The sequence below is a fragment of the Pseudonaja textilis genome, chromosome 10 (assembly GCF_049901715.1).
Source record: "Pseudonaja textilis isolate UNSWEBS1 chromosome 10, rPseTex1.2, whole genome shotgun sequence".
Taxonomy (NCBI): Eukaryota; Metazoa; Chordata; class Lepidosauria; order Squamata; family Elapidae; genus Pseudonaja; species Pseudonaja textilis.
This window is the reverse complement of record NC_141999.1, coordinates 24,609,013-24,619,261: the sequence shown is the minus strand read 5'-3', so window position 1 is coordinate 24,619,261 and position 10,249 is coordinate 24,609,013. Positions and strand designations below refer to the sequence as shown.

The window sequence follows — 10,249 nt, the reverse complement described above, 5'->3', positions numbered from 1 at the left end:
TGGGAAAGGCTGCAGAAACCAACCAGGCCCCCTCCCCCGCCCTCCCTTAAGCAAGAAAGGCTAAGTTTCTAGTCCACATGGGACTAGGATCCATAGTTCCAGCATTTTAAAACGCCTTCTCAATACCGCGTCTTCTCGCTTTGAGAATCCGGTTATCTGTATTTTTAAAGGATAAAGCATCCGGTGGGCGCTTTCGAATGAAGGGAAGGGATGGCAGGGGTGCCGGGAGCATGTGCAGAGTGCCTTTCTCCTGGTGAAGCCAAAGGGTCCCCCAACCCCCATGGTGCTAAGGGCAATGTGTTTCTCCAGTCTGGGCGGTTTAAGACGCTTGGACCTCAAGGCCCAGAATTCTCCAGCCAGCATGTCAGTGAATTTGAAGATGGGTGGAGTTCGCCCCCCCCACCCCCCACCCCCCGGATTCCTCAGCCAACTGAAAGTCCAAAGATCTGAAAGTTGCCAAGGTTAAGAAACACTGTTATAGCCTTTCTTTCTCTCCTTCCTTCCTTTCATTCATTCTTCCTTCCCTTTCTCTTTCCTTTCCTTCCTTCCTTCCTTTCATTCATTCATCCTTCCTTTTCTCTCTCCTTTCCTTCTTTCCTTCCTTTCATTCATTCATCCTTCCTTTTCTCTCTCCTTTCCTTCCTTCCTTCCTTTCCTTCAATCCTTTCTTCCTTCCTTCCTTTCATTAATTCTTCTTTCCTTTTCTCTCTCCTTTCCTTCCTTCCTTCCATTCACTCTTCCTTTTCTCTCTCCTTTCCTTCCTTCCTTCCATTCTTCCTTCCCTTTCTCTTTTCCTTTCCTTCCTTCCTTTCATTCATTCATCCTTCCTTTTCTCTCTCCTTTCCTTCCTTCCTTCCTTTCATTCATTCTTCTTTCCTTTTCTCTCTCCTTTCCTTCCTTCCTTCCTTCCATTCATTCTTCCTTCCTTTTCTCTCTCTCTCCTTCCTTCCTTCCTTTCCTTCCTTCCTCCCTCCCTTTCATTCATTCTTCCTTCCTTCCTCCCTCCCTCCCTCTCATTCATTCTTCTTTCCTTTTCTCTCTCCTTCCTTCCTTCCTTCCTTCCTTTCCCAGAGATGGAAACGCACCCATTCACCCACTCACATATAACGTGCATATCAATACAGAACGAAGGCACCCCAAAACTACCAGCGCCTCCTTCCAAATCTGGGGGCGATCCAGGCCACTCCCAGCAGAGCGGATACATCTTTTGCTAACTCTGCAGTCTTCTTTTCCTCTGAGACCCCAGGCTCCGTTGATGAGCGGCTCTCTCTCTGCGTTGCAGAGCTCCCTCGATGGCCCCCTTCTGCAGGTAGACTGCTCTTGACCCCAGCTCTCTTCCTCTCCAGCAATAAAACGGCTGGGTTTGGGCCTCTCCTTTCTGCCTGCCGGGCTCCACGGCCCTCCTTCCCCGTCCCGCCATCTGGCAGAGCTCTGATCTTTTCCAGACGCTGCCCCAAGAATTCCGCCTCCTCCCCCCGGTTAATTTTAGCCCCCTGCCCTGCCCTGCAGCACCCTTATCGCAGCTGGCAGAAGGAGAGCCAGAGGGGGCTGCAGGGGGGTTGTGCGCACACACACACACACACACACACACGTTTGTGTGTGTGTGTGTGTGTGTGTGTGTGTGTGTGCGCACGCAAAGGCAGGCACATGACATCAGGTCAAAGGAACTGAGCGCTCCTGTCAGAGTCCCATGCGGCTTGCACACAGTTGCAGTATTTGTGCAAAAAGGACTCCATGTACACACAGACACACTCAGCTTCCGTCTTCTGTGTTGGAGGCAGAGAGAGATCATCCAGAAGGTCCGGAAGACACCAGCAGGGGTTTAGCCCCGGGGATTAAAACAATTCTCCCATTTACAGTTAGCCCTCGAGACTTGCAACCATTCATTTAGTGATGGTTCCAAGTTACAACAGCACTGGGAAAAGGGACCTCACACTTACGACCGTTGCAGCCTTCCTGTGGTCAGGTGGTCAAAATTTAGACCTTTGGCAACTGACTTGTATTTATGACCGTTTCCGGGTCTAGCAAAAGAATATGACTTAAATGCAAAATATAATTCAGTGTGCAATGGAGACCCAACTCTTGCATGACCACCGTGTTGGTTAATCTTAGCAACTTTAAGATGGACTTCGATTCCCAGAATTCCCCAGCCAGCATGCTAGTAAACTTTTAAGATGGGTGGACTACAACTCCCAGAATTCCCCAGCCAGCACACTATTGAACTGGAACATGGCTGCCTCTTGGGAATTCTGGGAGTTGAAGTCCACAAACCTTTTAAGTCGCCAAAGTGGAGAACCGCTGCATTATCAGGTGATAAAAATCTGGCAGGCCACATATATGAGCTCAGAAATTCCCTTTTGCTCACTCAGGTCTAGCAAGTTGCTTGATCTCCAAATTTGGTAGCGGAATCGAATTTCAGAGGCTGGCAGGAATTTTCCAAGAATATTTGTTAATACTGTGAAGCAGGCGCCTTCCACATGGGGTGATGCTCTTGCCTGCTCTGCCCCCCTGTGGCTGACATCAGCACTGCGCCCAAGGTGGTTTTCTCCTCCCAAATCAGAGGTCTCCAAACTTAGCAACTTTAAGACTTGTGGACTTCAACTCCCAGAATTCCCCAGAGGCAGTCATGATCCAGTTCAATAGCGTGCTGGCTGGGGGATTCTGGGAGTTGTAGTCCACCCATCTCAAAGTTGATTAACATGCTGGCTGGGGAATTCTGGGAATCGAAGTCCACCCATCTTCAAGTTCATTAATACGCTGGCTGGGGAATTCTGGGAGTTGTAGTCCACCCATCTCAAAGTTCATTAACATACTGGCTGGGGAATTCTGGGCATTGAAGTCCACAAGTCTTAATGTTGCCAAGTTTGGGGACCCCTGTCCCAAATGCTGCTAAAATCTAACATCGCTGGCAGAATTTTTTTTGCAAAATTCTCGAGAATTTTATTCTGAACAATCTGGTCATCCTGTGATAAACCGAGTTAATTCTCACCATCTCTTGCGATTGGTACTCTAAGCCAACTTCCTACCAAACTCGGTTACTTCTAGCCGGGCAAAATACATGAGATGCAATCCCAAGATGCGGAGCCCATTGTACATACACCCCGGCCACGAAGGATTTGGATCACATGACGGTAGGGGTGCTATGGGGGTGCTAAGAGCAAGGAACGGCGAGTCGTTTTTGTAAAGCACCGTTGTAAATTTGGTGACTGAATCAACAGTTGTAAGTTAAGGTCTACCTGTCAAGGGCCTCTCAGTGCAGTGGTTCTCAAAGTTAACAACTTGAAGATGGATGGACTTCACCTCCCAGAATTCCCCAGCTAGCCTGGAAGTTGTAGTCCACCCATCTTGTAAGTTCACTAGCATGCTTGCTGGAGAGTTCTGGGAATTGTAGTCCACCCATCTTGTAAGGTTCATTAGCATGATGGCTAGGGGATTCTGGGAGTTATAGTCCACCCATCTTGTAAGTTCACTAGCATGCTTGCTGGAGAATTCTGGGAGTTGTAGTCCACCCATCTTATAAGTTCACTAGCATGCTTGCTGGAGAATTCTGGGAGTTGTAGTCCACCCTTCTTGTAAGTTCACTAGCATGCTTGCTGGAGAATTCTGGGAGTTGTAGTCCACCCATCTTATAAGGTTCATTAGCATGCTTGCTGGAGAATTCTGGGAGTTGAAGTCCACCCATCTTAAAAGGTTTTAAGCTTGAGAAGCATTGATCGTGGGACTCTCCAAATGCTTCCATAAACCAGGTCTCCAGCCTTAGATCCTGCCTGGCCCATCCTCCTCTCTGCGTATAAAACGGCTTCTCCTGGAGGGGGGGGCAGCCACTGTCAGCAGCAGGTCCCTTTCTTCTATTCTTTGTCTGCAAAACCCCAGCGGGGACCTTCCACCAGCTGCTCACACCACCCAGAGACCCAGGCAGTCACTCCCTGAAGCTGCAACAGGTAGGAACCTTCTTTCTTTCTTCTTCTCTGGCACCTGGAGCCACTCGACTTGTGTGGGGGGGGGGAGGAATGGAGAAAGAACAGTCTCCAACTTGGGTAGCGTGGGTTTGAAGGGGAGCCTGGCATTTGGTACCCCCAATTCTGGAGAAACCGAAGGGTGAACCAAACACACACGACGCCTAGCAAAGCTGCCTCCTTCTAAACCAGGATTTGGGGCGGGAAGGAGGGGATGTGGGGACCTCCCCTTCGAGCAAAGCCAAGATTTTAATTGCTTCTTAGGACCTGTGTTTTGATGGATAGGTGTTGAGGATTAAAAGGTGTCTGCTAGCATCTTTTTCTGGCTAACAGATTTGATCCAGAGGCATCAAAAGCGAAGCTTTTTCTTAAGCGTGCCTTCATTTCAGTTTCGACACCTCACCTTAAAATGCAAACAAAGAGAATGATGAAATAAGAAACCAACCCAAAAAAGACGTCCAAGATAAGTGACCTCGTTTCCTTTTGAGGCAGAGGTATTTAGCCATCCAACCAGCTCTTTCTAAGTTTGAAGGAGTAACACCGATAAATAGCACCCACCTGCTAAAAAAACCCAGTTTTCATGAAACATTCTCGTCTTAATTTCATCTAAAAGAGAGTAAGAGATCAAAAGTGCGTAGCCTTATATTAAATAAGGTGCAATATTTCTTTAGTCAAATCCAATCAAATTTTCAGAACCCTGGATCCAAAGTTGCAGAGCGGATGGCTTTGAATAAAATGTTATTATTCATAAAAAAATGCTACCTGAATTGAATCAAACAGTGCATTTGTGATCTATTCCGATGTATATAGTGGCATTTTTAAACTATTTGACACTATTTAGATAGGTTTTAATTTTATTATTATTATTATTATTATTATTATTATTATTATTATTATTATTATTATTATTTTAAATACATGTAGTGTGATTGTGATGTGGTGTTTGGGGCACTGTGCTGGAGTAGCTTTCAAATTTCACTGTATTCGTGGAATGCAATGACAATAAAGGTAAAATTCAAAAATTCAAAAATTCAAATTTCGGGCTGGTACAGAGCAACCTGGTTTTCTTGCCTCATTGCAAACTTTTTACTGTCTCACTTGAGTTGCATCCTCACAAGTTAAAGGTTTCGAAGATCAGAAATTCCCTTTCCCCTCTGCCTTACATTATAGGAGAAAGTTACCTGTAGCTAACAGTGAGAGCCAAGATGGAATATTCGGAATATGAGCAGTTTAGGAGGCACTAAAAATTCATGCGCTGCGTGCAGTATTATATTGGCAGTCCTTCAGCATCCCACAGGAAATGTGGACTTAATAACTGTAAAGTACCAGATGCTTTTCCACTGTAATTAAAAATTAATTTAATTTAAAACTTCTAAAAGCTTTTGTTTATTTTTGTTTATCAGTATCCGGAGTTGCTGGGCGGTCTCTGAATATGATATAAATAAAATTATAATTTTGGGGGGAAATAAAATTTGAATGTTTAAACTAGGTCCTTGTTGAAAAATAGGTTTGGGTTTCCCTTATATTTTTATTTCTTTACGTACCCAAGAGGGGGGGAAAAGTAGGATAAATACACCCGTTTGGATCACTGCCTTTTATTTAACCCTTTGCATCATAATTTTATTTATTATAAAATGGATATGCCGCCCATCTCGCTTAAAGATGACTCTAGGCAGCTTAGAACAAAGAAAGGCAACAGAATAAAAGCTTCAAACCTTCCAGTAATGAATATTAGCATTATTTAGCCATTTTATTTTAAAACAGTTCACTTTTAACTACTGTATTTTAGCCATCTTAGGTCCGAATCAAATGCTTCTCACTTGTGCCAACTGCCCTAAGTGGTAGGGTGTGTCACCCCTGATGCCACTTTCTCTGCTCTTGAGATCCTTTCTTTGTGCCATTCAAACCCGGAGGGGATCTCCAGAGATCACTTGCTCTCCTCCTGATAATTTATCTGTGCAAAGCAGCAATGAGGGAGCCATCTCTCCTCCCTTGGCATCAGGTGCCAAGCTGAGCTGGATTGGGTCCCAGCTGGCAGGGCAGGGCAGCAGAAAACACCATGAAGAGCCCTCTGCATACACTCAGAGTCTTCCTTTCTTGGCAACTAGCATTGGACGCCTGGCATTGCAAGCTGCTTTAACCTACCTTTGATGCGGCCTCGTAAACCGCCATTCGTTCTTCCCAGAATCCCCCCAGCAACTAAGTAAAACCATGGAGCAAATTGCCAGAAGGCTTCTAGATTCCAAAATTGGGGTCCCTCCCTCCAAAAAAATTGGCAAGGGGGGAAAAAGTGGGCAGCTTGACCTACTTTGCGGGTTTCAAAAGAGCTCTGCGTATTCTCAGAGGCACTGTTGCCCTCTGGGGCCAAAATGAACTCTTAAGAGAACAAAAGAACAGAATAACAGAGTTGGAAGGGACCCTTGGAGGTCATCTAGTCCAAGCAAGAGATCCTAGTATATACCATTCTGGACAAATTGTTGCCTAGTCTCTTTTTTTTTAAAAAAAAATGTCCAACGTTGGAGCAGCACAACTTCTGGAGGGAAATCATCCCATTGAATTAATGAGTTAACATTTAATTAATTCACAATGAATTCGTCTAACTTATAAGGAAGCTGCTACTTAGTTCCAGGTTGCTTCTTTCCTCGATTAGTTTTCATCCGTTGTTTCTTGTCCTGCCTCCAGGTGATTTGGAGAATAAGTATTGGAAGTATCCAATATTGGAAGACGGCTATCATGTCCACCCGGTAATCCTTTTCATTAAACCAGGCATACCCAATTCCAGCAACCATTCTTATATATATATAAAATATATATATATATTTTAGCCTCCAGTCCCCTAATATTTGGAACAGACTCTCCTGCTGGAGCAGGGGGTTGGACTAGATGGCCTCCCAGTTCCCTTCCAACTCTGCTATTCTATGATCTAATTCATCTTTATTGCTCTTCTCGGCACCCTTTTCCAGAGTCTCAAATGTGGTGGACCAAAACTGCAAATATTCTCAGGGTGGTCTAAATTCCAAGGCAGTAGAAAAGCCGTATTAACACCTCGCATCTTATGAGAATGGGAGCCTTTGGAAGGGAGGGGCTGCTTCCAGGGACTCACCCCCCCCCCCTTCCTGCTACCCTGGCACATTTCTCCCATTCCACCCCCCCCTCCAAAAAAAATATCTAGCTGTATCCTAAGCTTTCTTCCCTGCCGCCCGCTTCCTCCCATCTTCCACGCAGGAGGGCTGTGCAATTAGCGGATGGCTTTGAACCTGGAGGAGCAGAAGGGGGGGGTGCAAGGAGGGAGCTAATTAATGGCATTTGCCCCCTGCAAATGGTTGCTCCACCCGGTTGGGGGTCCCGTGGTGCCCTTTTCCCTTGGAAAGCAGGCCAGGCTCGGAGCCTCCCACTGTCACCCTTCATCTCTTCCGCAGCCTGCACACACACACACACACCCCTCCCAAAAAATCTCATTTTCTCTTTCATTCTGGCAAGAATTAAAGAGCCAGGAAACCAACATTGGTTAATCGCCCGCTAGAAAGAGCGCGGAGAAGAGCAACAAAGAGGATTAGGGGGCTGGGGGGATAAAGCATCGGAAGACCGGTGGAGGAACTTGGGTACGTCATGAAAAGAAGGATTTGAGGGGTGATGGTAGTGTCCCGGGATTTGAGGGGCTGCCCCAAAGAAGAGGGAGTCAAGCTATTCCCCAAAGCACCCGAAGACAGAATAAAAAGCGACGGATGGAAACGAATGGAGAAGCAACCTGGAACAAAAGAAGACATTTCCCTAAAACCCAAGAACAATTAACCAGTGGAACAGCTCGCCACCAGACATTGTGGGTGCTTCCACGGCGTTTAAGGAGAGGCTGGACGACCCTTTGTCTGAAACGGGATAGGTTCTCCTGCCTGAGCAGGGGGTTGGACTAAAAGACCTCCAAGGTCCCATTCTGTTATTCTATTCCATTATTTTTCCCTTTCACTCTGGCAAGAAAGATGGCTGGAGGCAGGAAACCAACATTGGTTAATTGCCCTCTAGAAAAAGAGTGCAGGGAAGAGCGACAAAGAGGATTAGTGGATTAGAGACTAAAATATTTGACCAATGGTTGCAGGAACTGCGTGTGTTACTTGTGTTCCTCTCATATGGGACTTTCCAGATTGGGGGAGGCTGGTCATTAAGCGGGACAGTTAGATACTGTGGGGACCATGCAACTTTTCTGGCCCAGGCTTGTGTATGGTGTGTGTGTGTGTGTGTGTGTGTGTGTGTGTGTGTTTGTGATTAAGGACATTCTGAGAGTCAAGGGCTGCATTGATGGAGAATGCAAAATTCGTGTTTTGTAGGCGTATCTTCTCCTCTGGGAAGGGAACACTGCGCTTCCCCGCTTGCTGCGAACGCACAACCGGCTGGTCTCTGTGTGCGCCACCCTGCTGGGCGAAGGTGTGCCCCCTCTCCCCCCCGTGTGTGTAGAACGGCATGTCCAACAACATGGCCAAGATTGCGGAGGCGCGCAAGACGGTGGAGCAGCTGAAGCTGGAGGTCAACATCGATCGCATGAAGGTAAAAGGGTTTCCCTTGGAGCCGGGAAGTGGAGCCAGGCCATCAAATCCTCACTGAACAGATGCCCAAGTAATGTGGTGCAGTAGTCTAGCTAAAGGCTTCGGGAGCCAAACGAGTGAGCCACATAACATCGAATGCGCACTGAATGGATGCCCAGGGCCGCTGCTGAAGTAGTGCAATGTAGTAGTCTAACTAAAGGCTTCGGGAGCCAAACGAGTGAGCCACATAACATCGCTGAACAGATGCCCAGGGCTGCTCCTGAAATAATGTAATGCATTAGTCTAGCTAAAGGCTTTGGGAGCCAAACGAGTGAACAACATAACATCGAATGCGCACTGAACAGATGCCCAGGGCCGCTGCTGAAGTAGTGCAATGTAGTAGTCTAACTAAAGGCTTCGGGAGCCAAACGAGTGAGCCACAAACATTGAATGCGCACTGAACAGATGCCCAGGGCTGCTCCTGAAGTAGTGCAATGTAGTAGTCTAACTAAAGGCTTCGGGAGCCAAACGAGTGAGCCACAAACATTGAATGCGCACTGAACAGATGCCCAGGGCTGCTCCTGAAATAATGTGGTGCAGTAGTCTACCTAAAGGCTTCGGGAGCCAAACGAGTGAGTCCCAAACATCAAATGCTCACTGAACGGATGCCCAGGGCTGCTTCCTAAAGTAATGCAATGTAGTAGTCTAGCAAAAGGCTTTGGGAGCCAGTAACCCCGCCCCGCCCAACATCAGATCCACACTGAAGGGTTGATGCCCAGGGTTGCTCCTGAAATAACGCGGTGCCGTAATCTAGCTACAGCCTGTCTTTCGCGCTTCCTCCTCTGTGCCAGGTGTCCAAGGCGGCAGCCGATCTCTTGGCGTACTGCGAAGCCCACGCCAAGGAGGACCCCCTGGTCACGCCCGTCTCCTCGGCCGAGAACCCCTTCCGAGAGAAACGCCTCTTCTGCATCGTGCTGTGAGCCAGGACAGCCCCCACCCCCCCCCTCAATTGCTGTGGCCTCTTCCTTGGGTAAGAAGAACCCCCCCCCTTCCCAAAACACTTCGGCACGGTGCGGGGGGGAGTGGAATTGAATAGGGGAGGGGTGGCATTCCCCTTCAGGTAGTCCTCCACTTACGACGACTCATTTAGTGACTGTTTGAGATGACAACAGCGTCGAAAAAGGGGACTGGTGACCCATCCTTACAAGTATGACCATTGTAGCATGATGGATGACTCTGGGCTATGGAGGTGTCCCATTGGAGGATATGAATTATAATACACCCAGGGGGTGGGGGAAAACCAGGGTCAAGGGTGACAATGAATGATGTGTCTCAGAGTCGGCTACACCCAGGCAGTGCTGGCATGTTAACTGCCAATAAATCATTTTTAAGTTTTGGAAGTTTGGCTCGAGACTCAGGATTTAATTGGGGGTAACTGCCGAAATCCTGACCCCCAAGGACTACCCTGTACTTGTATTTAAACATTGGAAGCCTGAGCTTCTAAGGTGTTTTATTCCTTTCTAATCTGCCTGTCTCTAAAGTTGACTTTTTTTTTTTATTTCCCTCCAATATCTATCCATCTATCCAGATTGTTTCTTCCAAGTTGAATGAGAAGCACTGTAAAACGAGCGGAACAGCCTGGTTTTAATTGGAAAAAAAAAAAAAGCAAGCTTGTAGTCCTCATCGTCACCGAGCTCCAATTGCCTGGAAGATTAAAACCGCACAAATTTTCTTGTCCTGGGTTTATTCTAATAAATGTTTAGTCTTTTCTTTCCA

General features: G+C 47.0%; 1 protein-coding gene across 1 annotated transcript; it reads left to right on the top strand.

Annotated features, from left to right (window-relative positions):
• The first annotated feature begins 3,880 nt into the window (after positions 1 to 3,880).
• GNG8 (G protein subunit gamma 8) lies at positions 3,881 to 10,249 on the top strand. The gene is made up of 4 exons (XM_026715404.2): positions 3,881 to 3,941; positions 8,301 to 8,495; positions 9,325 to 9,503; positions 10,062 to 10,249. The coding sequence occupies exons 2-3, from the start codon at positions 8,412 to 8,414 to the stop codon at positions 9,451 to 9,453; spliced, it is 213 nt and encodes a 70-aa protein (XP_026571189.1). The 5' UTR covers positions 3,881 to 3,941; positions 8,301 to 8,411; the 3' UTR covers positions 9,454 to 9,503; positions 10,062 to 10,249.